The 18,267-nt window shown below is 40.4% G+C and overlaps 1 protein-coding gene across 3 annotated transcripts in view; it reads right to left on the reverse strand.

The window, feature by feature from the left end:
- The window catches only part of PAPOLG (poly(A) polymerase gamma), a 246,617-nt gene that overhangs the window by 142,137 nt on the left and 86,213 nt on the right, over positions 1–18,267 (reverse strand). For 2 of the 3 annotated variants that reach the window (XM_029593721.1, XM_029593720.1), the window contains exons 14-17: positions 15,559–15,714; positions 14,835–14,944; positions 5,728–5,849; positions 5,448–5,620 (exon numbers count right to left, since the gene is read on the reverse strand). In XM_029593721.1, the coding sequence (XP_029449581.1) occupies positions 5,448–5,620; positions 5,728–5,849; positions 14,835–14,944; positions 15,559–15,714 (561 nt within the window). The remainder of the gene's footprint in view (positions 1–5,447; positions 5,621–5,727; positions 5,850–14,834; positions 14,945–15,558; positions 15,715–18,267) is intronic. The other variant, XM_029593722.1, reaches the window with a different exon arrangement.

Genomic DNA, 18,267 nt, shown 5'->3' on the forward strand with positions numbered 1-18,267 from the left:
GGTGGAACCAGACTGCTGGCGCTAACCTTTAAAAAGGAAATCGAGCAGCTTTTAAACTAGAACAAAGGGGAAAGCAGACAGTCGCTCAGCAGCACATGGTTCGGAGGGAGGTATCTTCAAAGGATGCTAATGATGCATTAGAATTAGGGCATCCCAACAGAGAGGTTCCAATAAGAAAAGTAGTCCAAGTGCCTGTAACTACAAAGTCGCTTGAGCTAAAAAATTCTAACTTATCCCTATCAATTAAAAGCAGAATGAAAATACAAACAAAAAACACACTTTGAAATGTTTGTATGCTAATGCCAGAAGTCTAAGAAGTAAGATGGGAGAATTAGAATGTATAGCAGTAAATGATGACAGACTTAATTGGCATCTCAGACATTGTGGAAGGAAAACCAATGGGACTGTGCTATACCGGGGTACAAATATCACAATGACAGAGAGGAGCACCCGGGAGGCAGTGTAGCGCTTTATGTCCAGGATGGCATAGAGTCCAACAGGATAAACATCCTGCATGAGACTAAATGCACAATCGAATCTTTATGGGTAGAAATTCCTTGTGTGTCGGGGAAGACTTTAGTGATAGGAGTATACTACCGTCCCACCTGGTCAAGATGGTGAGACAGACAGTGAAATGCTAAGAGAAATTAGGGAAGCTAACCAAATTGGTAGTGCAGTAATAATGGGAGATTTCAATTACCCCAATATTGACTGGGTAAATGTATCATTGGGACATGCTAGAAAGAGAAAGTTCCTGAATGGAATAAATGACAGTTTTATGGAGAAATTGGTTCAGGAACAGATGAAAGGGAGCAATTTTAGATCTAATTCTCAGTGGAGCACAGGACTTGGTGAGAGGTAACGGTGGTGGGGCCGCTTGGCAACAGTGACCATAATATGATCAAATTTGATTTAATGACTGGAAGAAGAACAGTGTACAAATCCAAGGCTCTTGTGCTAAACTTTCAAAAGGGAAACTGATAAAATGAGAAAAATTGTAAGAAAAAAAACTGAAAGGAGCAGCTACAAAGGTAAAAAATGTCCAAGAGGCGTGGTTATTGTTAAAAAAATACCATTCTAGAAGCACAGTCCAGATGTATTCCAAACATTAAGAAAGATGGAAAGGCAAAACGATTATCGGCATGGTTAAAAGAGGAGGTGAAAGAAGCTATTTTAGCCAAAAGATCTTCATTCAAAAATTGGAAGAAGGATCCAACAGAAGAAAATAGGATAAAGCATAAATGTTGGCAAGTTAAATGTAAGACATTGATAAGGCAGGCTAAGAGAGAATTTGAAAAGAAGTTGGCTGTAGAGGCAAAAACTCACAGTAAAAACTAAATATATCCGAAGCAGAAAGCCTGTGAGGGAGTCAGACAGTTAGATGATAGAGGGGTTAAAGGAGCACTTAGAGAAGATAAGGCCATCGCAGAAAGATTAAATGATTTCTTTGCTTCAGTGTTTACTGAAGAGGATGTTGGGGAGGTACCCGTAATAGAGAAGGTTTTCATGGGTAATGATTCAGATGGACTGAATCAAATCACAGTGAACCTAGAAGATGTGGTAGGCATGATTGACAAACTGAAGAGTAGTAAATCACCTGGACTGGATGGTATACACCCCAGAGTTCTGAAGGAACTAAAAAATGAAATTTCAGACGTATTAGTAAAAATTTGTAACCTATCATTAAAATCATCCATTGTACCTGAAGACTGGAGGATAGCAAATGTAACCCCAATATTTAAAAAGGGCTCCAGGGGCAATCTGGGAAACTACAGACCAGTTAGCCTGACTTCAGTGCCAGGAAAAATAGTGGAAAGTGTTCTAAACATCAAAATCACAGAACATATAGAAAGACATGGTTTAATGGAACAAAGTCAGCATGGCTTTACCCAGGGCAATTCTTGCCTCACAAATCTGCTTCACTTTTTTGAAGGATTTAAACAAACGTGGATAAAGGTGAACCAGTAGATGTAGTATACTTGGATTTTCAGAAGGCGTTTGACAAAGTTCCTCATGAGAGGCTTCTAGGAAAAGTAAAAAGTCATGGGATAGGTGGCAATGTCCTTTCGTGGATTGCAAACTGGCTAAAAACAGGAAACAGTAGGATTAAATGGACAATTTTCTCAGTGGAAGGGTGTGGACAGTGGAGTGCCTCAGGGATCTGTATTGGGACCCTTACTTTTCAATATATTTATAAATGATCTGGAAAGAAATACTATGAGTGAGATAATCAAATTTGCAGATGACACAAAATTGTTCAGAGTAGTTAAATCACAAGCAGATTGTGATAAATTGCAGGAAGACCTTGTGAGACTGGAAAATTGGGCATCCAAATGGCAGATGAAATTTAATGTGGATAAGTACAAGGTGATGCATATAGGGAAAAATGGTAACATGGAGTAGACTTAGTTTCTGGGTACTTGCCAGGTTCTTATGGCCTGGATTGGCTACTGTTGGAAACAGGATACTGGGCTTGATGGACCTTTGGTCTGACCCAGTATGGTATTTTCTTATGTTCTTATTGTTCAGTTCAAATAAGGAAGTCATCCCAAAACAAAAAACATACTTAGCAAAATCTGTATATAACAATGTAATGTGTAACTTGAAAACTGAGAAGGCTTTGATGCGTCACTGTTAAGACGCTACAAGTCACTCCCAGGAAACCTGTATCCTATATTCTTCTTCTGGCTTTCCTTTGCTTACTATAATAAAGAGTATTATTGAGAAATGTAAAAACTGAGTGTTTTCTATAACAAACCAGCCTGCGCAGCAAAACCTCCGAGTGCCACGAGCCTCAGTAAATTAAGAACCTCTTGTAAGGTAGATAGTCGCAGAGACAGCCGCCCTCGCGACTATAAACTGGTGAAAGAAGCTATTTTAGCCAAAAGATCTTCATTCAAAAATTGGAAGAAGGATCCAACAGAAAAAAATAGGATAATGCATAAATGTTGGCAAGTTAAATGTAAGACATTGATAAGCATTTTCCTAAATAGCTTGTGCTCTCTCATTAGCTGTAACTCCTCTGGCACTGAATTCCAGAGTATTGTCTTGCCACTAATCGCTCATTCACGCACCATGTTTAAGCTAGCTCCCTTCTGAGGGAGTCACTAAAAGACCTTTATTCACAGATACTAATTCCCTTTGCGGCTCATACCACCATAATCTATGTGTCAACCATACATTTTCCAATTTAGAGAGTACCTTATGTATTACTAACACTAAAACTAATCCTAAAAGATACTGGCAACCAATGAATGACCTTAAGTACAAGCATGATACATTCATACCACCCCACTCCACAAAGTATTCTGGCCACAGAATTTTGTAACTATACTGATTTAATCATGTTTTGGTAACCCTGGAAGGAAAGCGTTACAATAGTCAATATTTTGTACCATCATTTGCATAATTAACCAAAAATCAAACCCCAAAATATGGCTTTAATCGACATAATATACACAAATTGAAGTTCCCGACTTTCACCAGGTTACACATGACCTTTCATAGCTAGTTTGCAATCCAGCTGGACTCCCAAGTTACATACAACTGATAGTAGAAGATACATTCCTTCAAATGACATCTGACACTGGCAATTTTTTTTTAACAATATAATTTCAGCCTTACTGATGTACCGATTTAGAGTTAAAACTTTTTTTTTTTATTGACAAATGCCAGCATCTTAAATGCTTCTTTCAGGGAATCCTTAATTGGGATCCAAAACTGAATATTGTCTGAACATCCAATATTCTACCCCCAAAATTCCCAGTACCTGTCATAAGTGTAATATAAATATTAAATAGGGTAGATCTCTGTGGAATCCCCAATTTAATATCAAACCACTTAGAAGTTCCCGTACTAAAGATTACTTGAAAGCTTCTCTTTGAAAGAAATGAGGAAAATCAGTCTGAACCCCAGATATACAGAATTCAGTCAATGTAGCAGCAAACTATGATCAACTATCAAATGTTGCAGATGTATCGAGCAGCACCAACAGAAACCTTTGACCCTGCTCAAAACCCCTCAAAAATATAGCTGATAGCTCCGTGTTCTCTCCCCTAAGCCCATGTTGGCTGGGATTCAAGAGGGAGTTTTCTTCTAGATACCTATCCAACTGTCTATACACTACTTTCTCAATAACCTTTGCAAGAAGGTCAATGAGAAAATAGGACCTTCAGGTTAATTTTCAAGATTTATGCTAGACAATCAGTTGATTTTCCAATGGTTAGATCTATGACAGATACCATTTATCATCTCTCAATGTCTGGGGTCTGTAAAGAGCTGGCTTGGTGAGAATTTACATCTAAGCGTGACCAAATCTAGAGCTCTGGGTGGGCACAGGGGATCAGTCTATAGATCTCACTTAGGGATTGGTGACACCTTGCTTCCATTTGTTGATTCTGTACGGGACCTTTGTTTTATTTTAAACCAAGCCAGACTAAAACCATAAATGTCTTCAGTTATTCAAACCGGTTTAAATTAAGGCTGAGATTCCTTAAATACGTACTTTCCAGAGAAGACTAAGAACAATTGTACAAGCCTTTGTAGTAACCATTATTGCAACTCTGCATATTGGGTTACCCAAATATTGTATTCGAGCTTTGCAGGTTCTGCAACATGTGGCAGCACGCGTGGTAGAGACTTATGCCATGCACGAGCACATTACAATGCTGCAGCAGCTTCATTGGCTGCCCGTAGAACAGTATGTGAAGTTTAAAATTTCTATTGTAAGGCTGTACACGGATCAAGGCCCTCATTACAGACAACAGTTTACAAGCCTGGACGTTCATGTTCTCTGCGTAAATATCTACTTACTGTTCCATCTTTCACAGACTACTGTCTTCAAACCATAAGGAGGGGAGCATTCTCTATAGTGGGTCCATCCCTTTGGAATGAGCTCCTGCCTGAACAGCGTACCATGTTTTATTGCTTATAATTGTGTTTTATGTTATACTGTACCCTGTTCAGCAGGAGATTCTCTTTATGAGCAGTCTGACTAAATATGAAAAGACATTGCTAGCAATTTCAATTACAAGCTTCTGTAAAAGTAATGGATAGCAGTGGTCACCCTTGTGAAAACTTGTGAATAAAAAAAAACTTCTGCAATGTTATAAAATGCATCTTAATGAGTACCATGGTATTCCTACCAAATTGCTCATGGTACATCAATTAAGTTGGAGGACTTAGCACCTGAAATTTAAACTTATAAATTCTTATTTTTTTGAAATTCTAAAGCATGTCCTATGACTAACAGCTACAATAAATTATTTAATTTTTAAAAACAAATTGTACATTAAGTAAGTTTACACAAAAAGCTAATCTAATTTAGCACAAGATTGTCACAGAAATTTCAGGACTATGACAAGTCAAGGAACAGAATAATGCAGAAAGACACCTTCAGACATTTTTAGAAAGAGCTCAAAGAAAAAAATGTGGTAAAAACTACAAACCTTTGAGTCTCCATCCTGGGTGGGCTCTCTCGATTGCAGACTTTATTAAAGGGAACTGGGGAGGTGAACAGTGCTCCTAAATCAGTCTCTCTGGAATTGTCTAAGCAGTTTCCATCCAGGGACTTTCTTTTTGACTCCAATCCACCTGCATTTTGGTTGATGTCTGGTATGCTCTACTGGCCAAATAAGATGGATTAATATTCTGCACTTTATATAGAAAATTCTATAGATACAAGAGGGGGGGGGAAGTCCTTGGAAAACAGGTTCCATATGTTCTTACCTTCTTTTTCTTCTGCACGATTTCTGCAGGAAGGAAAAAGTGTAGCTGTTTCTTCTTCACATGAGTTGCTTCAATCCTCATCCCTTCTTTTAACATGTTGATGTTATTTGCCTGCCTATAAACTGAAGTGAATTTAAAAGAGTTACACTATATTCCAAATCAATTTTTTTGTGCATGTGAAGTTAAGGCACAGTTATTTAAGGATTTGCAGGACATATCAAATACATTTACAGCTAAAGGAACTCTAGAAAACACTGCACTGAGTAGCAAAACCCTTTTTGCTCTATACAGAAAAGGTTCTCAAAATGGGGACACCCCGTGCTATTCTCTTTGCACAGACCTTGAGCTCTAACACCACCTACCAGCCTGCATACATTCACAGGTCTCATCCCCTCCAACTGACAGGCCCCCCCTACTGCCTGATGTTCACCACTGTTTTCTTGCTCTGGGTGAGTAGAAGGGAGAAGAGTGGATGCCTGCTTGTTTGATCATCCGGTGTCATGTGAATTTAAAATGTTAATATAGGTCATAGTGGATAAATGTTTTAGTCCTGGGGGAGTTCTGTGCTACTGTGGAATGCAGAATTTGCACAGAATTCTCCCTTCCTGCAAAATCCACCGCAGCCAAATGCTTCTCCCTTCCGAATGCTCTGTCGGAAGAGGAAGCAAAACCGGAACCATCGCGACATGAGCAAGTTCGCGGCTCACGGAGAGCAGAACCATTGAGGCACAGGCATGCGCACGGAGAGTGGAACCATCGCGGGTGAGGTTCCTGCATGGAGAGCACAGGCAGTGCTGCAGAGGCGAGGTTAGCAAGCTGCACTGTACAAAGGCCAGAACCCTACAATCGGAGGGGGGGAGGAGAGGGAGAGAATTTCTAGTGGGGGCTCAAGGTATGTGGGGAAAGCAGAATGGGACCGGGGCAGAGGCCAAGGGGGATTCATATTTCCATTTGTTCTGAGCCAGATGTCTGCAGCCTGACATGTATGCCCTGGCACTGGACAGCTGAGCGGACTGACTTCTGCCGCAGAGGTTGCATTTAACCAAACATCTCCTGCTGTGCAAGACTGGTCCCACAGCAGTGGGAGATGTTTGGTTAAATGAGACTCCTGCTGCATGTGAGGCTTGGAGCTAGCTTGCTGATTCAGGTAGTGGCAGCTGTCTGCTCAGCTGTCCAATGCCATGGGTTGCTGCCCCTGACCTAAAGCAGATGGAAATGTGAATCCTCCTTTGACCTCTGCTTCTGTTCCTGTTTACCTCCTCATGAAAATACTGGATTGCACTGAAATGCAGAATTTGCAAAAAATATTATTTTGACAAATAAATGTGCAGAATTTAGAACGTGCATGCAGAATTTTTGATTTTTTGTGCAGAATTCCCCCAGGAGTAAAGTTTGGGAAATCCTGCTATACAGGAATGGGATGTTTTGTGCCTCTAGGTGCAGCATCAAATCCAGGTGTAGTCAGAGGCCCAAGACATCCTGTGAAAAACAGAACTGCAACATAAAATTTACCAGATCTGCTACCTGCACTCCTGAGATCCAAAACACATTTGGGACAGTATAGAGTTAAGACCATAACTTGTAGGACTATCAAATGGTTATAAATATATTCTGCTTTTACCAAGTTGGTCCCAAAGCAGATTACAATAGTATCAGTTACCAAGGGCAGAAGTTGCAACATGCAAGGAAATACACAGGACAGGGGGATAATGGGATAGAGATGATAGAAATAATGCCTTGTACCATGAGGTCCCATATAATGGAATTCATCTAGTGAAGGGAAAACGTAAGAGGACTAGATCTTCGCCAAGAAGAATGCCCAAAAACTTTCAAGCGCAAGCTTAAGACCTGGCTCTTCACCAAAGCATACACTTAAATTCTCATTTCTCTCATCTATGCCCTCCCATCTCTGTCCCCCTTGACCCAGATTTTCACTAAATGCGGATGAGTCCCCCTCGAACTGGTCTCTCCCTAAGCACACATCATTCCTCCTCTCACTCCCTTCTGTATTACCCTACCCCCTCCCTACCCCTTCTTCTCCCCCCCTCTCCTCACCCCTTCCCTTCACATTTGATATTTCATGTTATTCCCTATAATTGTACATATTGTATATACCTGCAATCTTTGCCTACACTAATTTATTAATCTAATTTCATTCTTCTGTCACTTTTCCTCCTTTTTTCTCTTTTTACCCTCTTGTATTCATGTTATTTTAATTTTAGATTAATGCTTTATTTCCCCTACCTTTCCTTACTCTCTAATTATGTTTCAATATGTTCTAATTGTATTATGTTAAACTTGTTCGATGTAAAGCGCCGCCACAGGCACTAGTTTCTTGTTTCGCTGTGAACCGATGTGATATCATTGATGAATGTCGGTATATAAAACCGTTAAATAAATAAATAAAAATCTTAGTGAGCGCGATGTCAATGTTGCAGTCATTCAAGTCTAGCATGGAGTCTAAGGCCTAGTTGAATAGCAAGGTTGATTTTTTTCTGAAGGTAAGAAAAACTTGTCTCAAGATATAGGTGTAAACATTGTTCACGTTTAGGGGAAAGGAGCTAAGTGTGCAGTCTTGTACAAGTTAACTTGGCAAAAACAACTGGGAAGGAAAGGGGGGCTATTTGAAAGGATCAAAGTTTTCCTGTCAAAGGATGGGGGGGGGGGGGGGGGAAGATATAGGAAAACTCCTCAGTAAGTTGTTCACACAATCTGACATGTAGCAAGGCTATTTAGAAGCAGAAGACAGGCTCTCACTGAAAGTGACTTGAAGCTAACAATGCCTTACACACATCAATGAATGGAAGCACATCAGCACTCCGATCAGCTCTGAGGTACTAATATGCAACTGCTCCAAGACCATACTTTAAGGCACCAAAGTACAAAATACCCAAGCATTGCCAAGATGTTAACACACACACACACCGGGGATATCAAAGCAAACAAAACATTTAAAGGGTTTTAAAGGGAAAGCAGCACCCAAGCCATTATGAAACAATACAGTAGTCTCAAGATGCCAACATTCCTTCTGGACACTAAACAGCAGCACCTGTTAAGGCATGATGGTGTGATCATACACCACAAAATACCTGCTCTCTTAAGAACTAGCTTGTTGCAGAGTGGCCCAAGATCTTCTTCTGCCTTATTGGAGCAATACTGAGAGTAGTCATCAAGTGACTGGAACAGACTGAGAACCAGGATTCAAACCCCACTGCCAGTCCTGGAGATCTTGGGAAAGTCACTTTAGCCTCTATTACCTCAGGTGCAAACAGACAATCCTCTGGGGACAAGGAAATACAGTTGCCTGCAACATTTTTCAATCCCCTAGAAAGGCAGATGACAAATTGATAAAATGATACTTACAAATTGTTCCAGTGTTTATTGCAAGCCAGTATGCCCTGAATGTAAAATTTTCAGTGTCAATTTTATTTTACAAAAAATGTAGAGAAAAACTGAAAAAAGCTTCTTACATAAGTATTCAAACCCTTCAAACTAGTACTTGCTGTAACAGCAGTTTTAGTCTGTTTGAGTATGTTTCTACCAGCTTTGTACATTTTTTGGGAGTGTTTTTTTTCTCTTCGTTAAGATTTGCTCCAGGTTGTTCAGGTTGGTTGGATGACACTTATGGACTGCAGTTTTGAAATACTGCCACAGATTCTCAACTGGATTGAGATCTGAACTGACTTGGCCACGGTGGAACATTCACCTTTTCAAATCATTCCTGTATTGCTTTGGCCTTGTGCTTGGGAACTTTGCCCTTCTGAAAGGTGAACTTTCTCCCAAGTTTTAGTTTAAGCAGACAAGCAGGTTGTCTTACAGTACCTCCCTCTATGTTGCACCATCCAAATGTCCTTCAGTTTTAACAAGATGCCCAGTCCCCGCTGAGGAAAAGAATCTCCATGATGCTGTTACTCATACTTTGCTGAGGAATTGGCAATGTCAGGTGTGTGCCACATAGCATTTTGAATTTTGGCCAAAAGCTCCATTTTTGTCTCATCTGACCACAAAGACTTATACATTTTAGCTGGGTTACTCTGATGCTTTCTGCCAAATTCCAGATGTAGGTTTTCTTCAGTAATGGCTTCTTTCTAGCCACACTTCCTTGTAGGCCAGTCGTATGCAGAGCTCTTGATATAGCTGACTGGTACACCTCCACTCCAGTCTCAGCCACTCAACTATGTAACTCCTACTAGCCTCTGACTTCCCTCAAGTTTCTTCCTTGCTCAGATACTGAGGTTTGAGGTGCGGACTTGTCTAGGTGGTGTCATTCAGCTTCCATTTTCTCACAATTGATCCACAACTTTCACTGGGATATCCAAGCACTTTGATATTTTTGTAGTCTTTTCTTATCTTTTGCATGTTTATAACTTATCTTTAATTTCCTTAGAATGCTCTTTGTCTTGATTTTTTATAGCTTTCCTTCAGATTCACAATCTGACCAATGATACTGGAATTTGGGGGTCTTATCTAGAAAAGCTGACTTTAATGATTCACAGGTAGAGGCCAACTAAGCCAATTGTTAGGGCAATATCTGTATAAACTTGGAGCTTCCACAGCACAGGAGTTGAATACTTATGCAAGGAGCATTTTAGTATTTTTATTTTACCAAAAATGCAGAGAAATAATGAATTGTGACCTCAAAAGTTTAAGAGCAATAAACATACTGTCTGGAACAATCCACCAAACCTCCATACACAATCACCCATCGCACTCAAATTCTCAACTGAGCGTCCTAATGCAACAGTTCAGAATGACACAGAGATTTCCCATCCCAATTCTTCAACACAACCTCCTCACCACAGGAAAAACCACTTTGCTACAAAGATCTCGCAACTACACAGCCCTTATCCCAATTACGATTTCTCCTCTTACCCAATTACTAGGACTAACACTATTTTCAATTATGCTATTCAATGCTCAATCTCACCAAAAAATCCCTGATTCTCAATGACTCTCTTAGACTCCAACCCAGACATCTGTGCCATAACAGAAACCTGGCTTAAACCAACAGACATTGCAATAACAACTCCCCACCGACCTCTACGACTTCTTCTCCCTCGTCTCAAAAAAAGGGGAGGGGGCATTCTTTTGGCAGCCAAAAAAGATTTGAAATTTTCCCAACTCTCAGTTAAATCAGACTCTAAACTGGAAATAGGACTTTTCAAAACAGCCCAATTCCAAGTCCTACTCGTCTACGCCCCTCCGGGCCTTCTAGATTCAGATGCCTCCCCCATTGTAGAAATAAATACAACACACCTGAATTTGGAATCCCCGGCAATAATTTTAGGAGATTTCAATTTACATGTTGACAACCCTACACTCACCACCAATTGCGAGGCTGTAGTCACTGCCCTCTCAACTATGGGATTTAAGCAGATCGTCAACAAGCCCACCCACAAAGCTGGCCACATCCTGGACCTCATCTTCGTAAATGCAGGGATCAAATACTCCTCCCCTCCTTCTTGCACTCTGGTCCCGTGGTCAGATCATTCACTAATCACCGCCACTTTCACTCTGACAATTCAGGAAAAATCCCCCTTCGAAATCCTCATTTCTCTGCAGAAGACCCTGCTCGTCCGACAACCTCAACAGCCACCTCACTTCAGAGCTTCCTCACATTAACCTCTCTGACCCTAACTCAGCCATTCTATCCTGGAGCAACATCACCGAGGCAGTAGCAAACAAACTATGTCCTCTTTCAGCAAAAAAAATAAACCCAAACCCAACAAAAAGACAACCATGGTTCTCAAACAACCTCCATAATCTTAAACAGAGCCTAAGACACAAAGAAAGCAAATGGCGTAAGGCCCCCTGCCCCAGCACCTTAGCTGCCTACAAACTAGCTCTACATCACTACAAGAACTCCACCCTAAAATCAAAAAGATTACTATGCTAGCAAGATACATGACCTTGTATTTGATGCAAAAGCTCTTTTCGCTTACATATCCAACCTGACACATCAACACTCCAGATATTCCCTTAGACCTAGCTCAATCAAAATCAGAGGACTTGGCTATTTTTTTCCAAGACAAAATATCTAACCTGCTAGAGCGACTGACCCCCAGTAACAATTCTCACACTAATACTCTGCAGATACTAAACAAAGGAACCTCCTTTGAATCATTCGAACCCATCACAGCCACTGAGATCCTTCTGTTACTTAAGAAAATGAAACCTTCCTCCCACCCCTTCGACCAAATACCTACAAAGCTCCTCCTAATACCGGAAACAATCTCCAAAACTCTGGCAGATGATATCAACTGCTCTTTATCCCGGGGACTATTTCCAGAAGACCTTAAACTAGCTCCTCTAAAACCACTCTTAAAGAAACCTAATCTAGACACCAAAGGACCCCAACAACTTTCGCCCGATTTCCAATCTTCCATTTATTGCTAAGATAATGGAAAAGCTGGTCAACAGTCAACTCTCCAACTACATTGAAGAGCACAAAATACTCTACCCCTCACAATATGGATTCCGTAAAGCTTTAAGCACGTAAACTCTACTCATATCCCTGACAGACCATATCATGGGGCTAGACAAAGGCCAATCCTTTCTACTTATTCTTTTAGACCTTTCGGCCGCATTTGATACCGTCAACCACTCCATCCTCCTTAATCAACTGTTGAACATAGGAATTTCAGGAACTGCACTATCATGGTTCAATACATTCCTCAGCAATAGAGGCTATAAGGTCAAGATCCATAACAAGGAATCTACCCACCATTCTTCATCTTTAGGAGTTCCTCAGGGCTCCTCCCTCTCCCCTACACTCTAATATTTACCTTCTACCGCTTTGTCAACTGCTAACCCACTTGAAAGTAACTCACTTCCTATATGCAGACGATGTGCAGATCTTGATCCCCATTAAAGAAACCATCACCAAAACTCTTGAATTCTGGGAACTCTGCCTTAAAGAAATCAATCTCCTCACGAGTTTAAACCTGATATTAAATACTGCTAAGACGGAACTTCTTATCTCACCAGAAAATAGCAACCCATCTCCGTGTCCTCCAACCAACCCACCTACCACCCAAACAAGGGACTTAGGAATAATTATCGACAACCGTCTTAACTTAAAATCCTTCAAACTACTAAAGACGGATTCTATAAACTTCAGGTACTTAAAAGAATCAAACCGCTCCTTCACGTGCGAGACTTCAGAACGGTCCTTCAAGCAGTTATCTTTTCTAAGATAGACTATTGCAATTCTCTCTTACTAGGTCTCCCTTCCGCTTCTATTAAACCCCTTCAGATGCTCCAGAACTCAGCGGCGAGAATTCTGACACCAGGAGAAAAGAGCACATTTCTCCCATTCTCAAGAACTTGCACTGGTTGCCAATACACTTTAGAATTATCCACAAATCTATCACCATCATCTACAAGGCTATCCATCACCAAGCAACGCTCGATCTACAAATACCACTCAGACGACACACATCCACCAGACCCATCAGAGAAGCCTACAGAGGATCACTCCTTGTTCCCCAAACCAAAACCACTCACCACCTAACTTTCAGAGACCGAGCCTTTTCCACAGCCAGACCTTCACTATGGAATTCTATTCCTCCAGATCTGAGACAAGAACCATGCCTACCTACTTTCAGAAAAAGGCTTAAGACTTGGCTATTTAGGCAAGCCTTCCCAGATCCCAATTGAATGATAGCATCTTTTATAAGAGACTTCACAATATAATGTAAATAATTAATCCTAACTGCTTGGTTACCTTACTCTAATTCTCTCCCCAGTTATATAACCCTGTTGTAATGTAACACTTGATCTCTTTGCACTTGTTTATGTTCCGTTTTTTGTTCACACCCCCTTGTTATATGTAAACCGGCATGATGTGGTTTCTAATCACGAATGCCGGTATAGAAAAACTCTAAATAAATAAATCTGTCATTTGTAATCCAAATAAATCTGACTTTTTAGGGTGTCATACAATAGATACAGTTTGCAAAAGTATCAATGAAATTCATCTTGAGATACCAATGAAATGCCATTAACTAAATCTAGATGCTGAGTTGTCCACAGCAGGGAAGGGGGAATGGGAGGAGCTGGTCTCCTGAAGGACAGAGGTCTAAACCTCATTGCAATTAAGCCCCCAGTTGTGATTAGCTTGGGTACTCTGAATTCAAAATTATTGAAGGCAGAGCAAGAGAAAAAAGGTACCCAGCTAGTAGAGCAGGAAATTGGCAACTATTTTTCCTAACATTTTTCCTAGATGGAGGAATCCCTGCAGTGCTCTTGCTATCTAGCAACATCTGAGTTTTTGCAGGAAGTAAAGCAGGGCCAGGTATGGCAATCTTTCAGATTGTCCGCCCTGATGCAGGCATGTTTGAGCACCAAAACAGTGGCCATGTTGGGTGTTGCTCAAAGGAAAACTGGTAGGGATGTGCAGCAGGGACGGATTCGTCTGATTCGGTATTCGTATTTGTTGGAACCCAAATCCATTGCATCCGTTTTCGGGGGACCCAGATTCGTCCATTAGTTACATATGGTATTCGTTTCCCATTAAAGTTGAAAAAACCCCCATCTCAACCCTTTAAATTTAATTAACTACAACCCTCCACCCTCGCCAAAAGTCCCTGGTGGTCCAACGGGGGTCCTGGAGCCATCTCCTGCACTCGGGCAGTCGGCTGCCGGTATTCAAAATGGTGCCGATAGCCTTTGCCCTTACTATGTCACAGGGGCTACCAGTGCCATTGGTCGGCCCCTGTCACATGGTAGGAGCAATGGACGACTGGCACCATCTTGTGCTCCCTGGATAATGGATAAACTATGCACCAAGGGCAACAGCCTCTTTTTCCTACAATCATGTGTCGATCTATTGATATCTGGATAAATCCAAATTTTCTGACCATTATAAGGCACACTGTTTCAAAGAAAATCTCAAAACAGCACCACAAGCCTGAGGAAATGTGCTAGCAAAAAGAGTGCATCTATCTGAATAGGATCAGAACTTCCCAAAAACGCTCAGACCCATTCAAACCCCATAGGCAGTCCCTGGGGCCATTTCAGATGAACCTCTTTCTAAATTTCTCAATTCTGAAATATTAAAGCCCCCTCCCCCCTTTTTACTACTAACAGTAGTAAGAAACACTTACCTGTATCTGTGAAGGACTGTATGTCATATGTTAAATCAATGTTGACGCTTTCTGCATTTTCCATTTTTTTAAAGTTTATTCCAAGGAACCACATTGATACATATTCACTGCTAAAAGAAATTCAGTATAATAAATCAGTACTTTCCAAAATATAGCATTCAAGTAAAAAACTTAAACAGCATACCATGAGTGTTTCTAAAGTGTGAATAGAAAAGCAAATGCATACAAATTGAAGCAAAGTATGACCTATCCTGTTAAGTTGCTATGTCAAACATTTTTATAAAAACGAAAAAAGCTACATGGGTGGCAACAAAAAAAAAAAAAGATTGATCTACAAGCTTTCAAATTTTAATAGCTTTGACAGTATGTCTAATAAACCCAACAACAATTAGAGACAACTATGCTGAGCTAATGCTGAATATTTGCTTCCATGAGTTAAATCCTTTTCAGTCTAACAGAAGCCAAAGTGTGATTTCATCCAACATGATCAATAAATGACAAATAGCTAAGTGAATCACTAAGCTCTCATGAGTATCAAAACCAACCTGAAACTAACATGGAGGGGATGGTTGGAGGAGCAAGGAGAGCTTATGATTCCTTGATGTTTTCAAATGTTTTATTTAAAGTATTCCTGCTCCTTCTAAATAAAGAGTAAAATGAATCTTTATTCAGTTGTATGGAATATATTTATAATTATGTTGAATCTTTCAGACCTTCAACTTACTCTCCATTGTGCTTGTCACTTCGTAAAGTGAGAGGGTCTCCTCTGTGCTCCTTGTTACCAGGAAAAGACTGAGGGTTTACATGTGCTAAAGTAATGAATTCATTCCTCTCCAGGTTTCCAACAAGCACACGAATTTTTGATTCAACCAAACCAACCCTAAAACAAACAAATTGGTATTTTAACTGGTGGTGCATAGGTAGATGAGAAATATGAAAAGCAAGAATCATTCAAATGTTAGAAATACTTTAACATTCAATGCTAGATAAAGCAAAAGTTGCTTACTTGTAACCAGAACTCTCTCTAGACAGAATAGATCAGCCACCACCAGTGGATGATATCTAACTGTGCTGACATGGACCTAGTTCAGAGCTCAGACATTTGAGCATGTATGAAGTTCCAGTGTGTGGTGACTCATGTGAACCCCAGTCTCTTCCAGAGCTTTAAGTTAAGATGAACAGGTAACTCTCCAGGGAGTCTGGCTGGTAATAACTATATAGCTAATTTATTCTGCTGTCTATGGAGAATTTGGGTTACAGATAACTTTCCTTTCACCATCAACAAGCAGGATTAAAATCTGTCATAACCAGCGAGGAGTCCCAAGCTGAGGGGTGCCTTCCAGAACAACTACTTGACAAACCAGACCCCATCCAGTAGAATACTAAATGAACAGGTTGCAGAGAACTGCTTGTCCAAAAGGAATGGTCTCTTGGACATATTGACCAGACAGTAGTGAAAGTGTGAATACATGACCGAGTAGCAGCTTTGTAGAAATAGTCAACTTAATTGTCCCTCAGATGAGGGACTGAGGTAGTCATGACTTATTTGTACTTGATGAGCCTCTCTCTGTTTGTAAACCAACCAGCACATAATGCACTATATAGTCCACTAGCCAACAGGAAAGTTTTTGGCCAATGCCCTACTCCATCTGTTAGTATCAAAGGACACGAACAGTTATAAATACTTTTAATATCCCACCCCTCCAAAGTTTAGGGTGAGTTACAAAAGTACATACATAATGTTTGAACTAAAATTACATACTAAAATAAAATAACTTTATGGTGAGGTTGAGTCCTCTTGAAGTAATGTGTAAGACTCTCTCCCAATCCATATATTATATACCAACATTCGATCTGAGATATCACATCTGTTTACATTCAGGTACTGTAGGTATTTCCCTATCCCCAGAGGGCTTACTATCTAAGTTTTGTACCTGAGGCAATGGAGGGTAAAGTGACTTGCCCAAGGTCACAAGGAGTGACAGCAGGACTCGAACCCTGGTCTCCTGGTTTGTAGCCCACTGCTCTAACCACTAGGCTATTTCTCCTCCCTTGCATGTGGTCTTGGAAAAAAATAGGCAGCACAATTGGTTGATGTGGAATGCAGATTCCACTTTCAAATAGAACTGTCGTGAAAAACTGAAGGTATGACAAAAGGCTATCACCTTTAATTCATTCATTGAGCCAAGCTAATAACTAGAAGAAACACTACCTTCCAAATAAGGAAGGCTCACAGATATGAGAAGTTCAAAGGAAAGCTTCATAAGCTGAGCCGAGACCATACTAAGGTCTCATACCACCAGTGGATTACTGACTGAAGGCCTGGCATGCCAGTCCCTTCATAAACTTGACATTAAAGGGTAGAGAGAGATAAGAGCTTCTTCTACCCACAGGTGATAAGCTGCAATGACAGTTGAGGTCTGATGAGAGGAAGAAGAAACTGAATGATCCCTGAGATCACATGTAAAAGGGTCCAGGGTGATTGGTCTTGACCCATGCAAAGAACCTCTTCTACTTGAAACTATATGACATTTCTGGAATGTTTTCTAGCAGAGATTAGAGTGTCCTCTACAGTCCTGGGAAGGAGCAAGGAAGATACTTTATGCTCAACATTCACAAAGCAAAATATAGAAATTTTCAGAAAGTGAGCATGGAATCTCATTTAACATTCTGTACAAAACTGAAAAGTTTGTACATGCATTCCCTCAATGTGTTAGCCAACCTATGAGGATTTTACTGTAAATTTTATATGCATTTAACTAGTAAGTTGTGAATGTTGCGTTTCACAAAGGACATGCAGAAAGGAGTTTATTCATAATTTTTGCGTGTTTGCCTTTTAACCACTGAATGTACAATTGTTTTCTGCAATGATCTAATATAGTTTGCGAAATAAGCGTTTAAATATGAGTGGGAGAACTTTCCATCCTCCTGGGCAATGAGCGAGATGCCCCCTAATCAAACTGAAGGCTGAACAGAGATTGAGGTGGTATGGGTACACCACCTGACATGGCCAAGCTTGGGATGCACCCAAGCTGATCTATTGAGCGGGTAACTGCCAAACCCCAATCTCAAAATTTGAGCAAAAGTCTTCTCTGGCCTGTACATTCAGCTAATAATGCTTTAAAAATGAATATAAGGCAGATTTATCTATTAAATGCTTTACAGATAAATCACCCAAAGTAATTTACAAAGTTAAACAAAAATTTACACAAACTAAAAATTACAATTTAAAATAAAATAAAAGCAGATAACAATACAAAGTACAACAAATCCCAGATGACAACCTACCCTTACAGGTGAACCCTTACAAATATCTAACAGGGAAACCAACTGGAGTTCCGTCCATGCTGCCACTTGCACTTTAGTGCAGAGGAGGGCAAACTACAGCCCAAGGACCAAACCCAACACATCAATACCTTCCTTCCAGCCTGCC

This window comes from Rhinatrema bivittatum, chromosome 3, assembly GCF_901001135.1.
Source record: "Rhinatrema bivittatum chromosome 3, aRhiBiv1.1, whole genome shotgun sequence".
In the NCBI taxonomy this organism is placed as follows: domain Eukaryota; kingdom Metazoa; phylum Chordata; class Amphibia; order Gymnophiona; family Rhinatrematidae; genus Rhinatrema; species Rhinatrema bivittatum.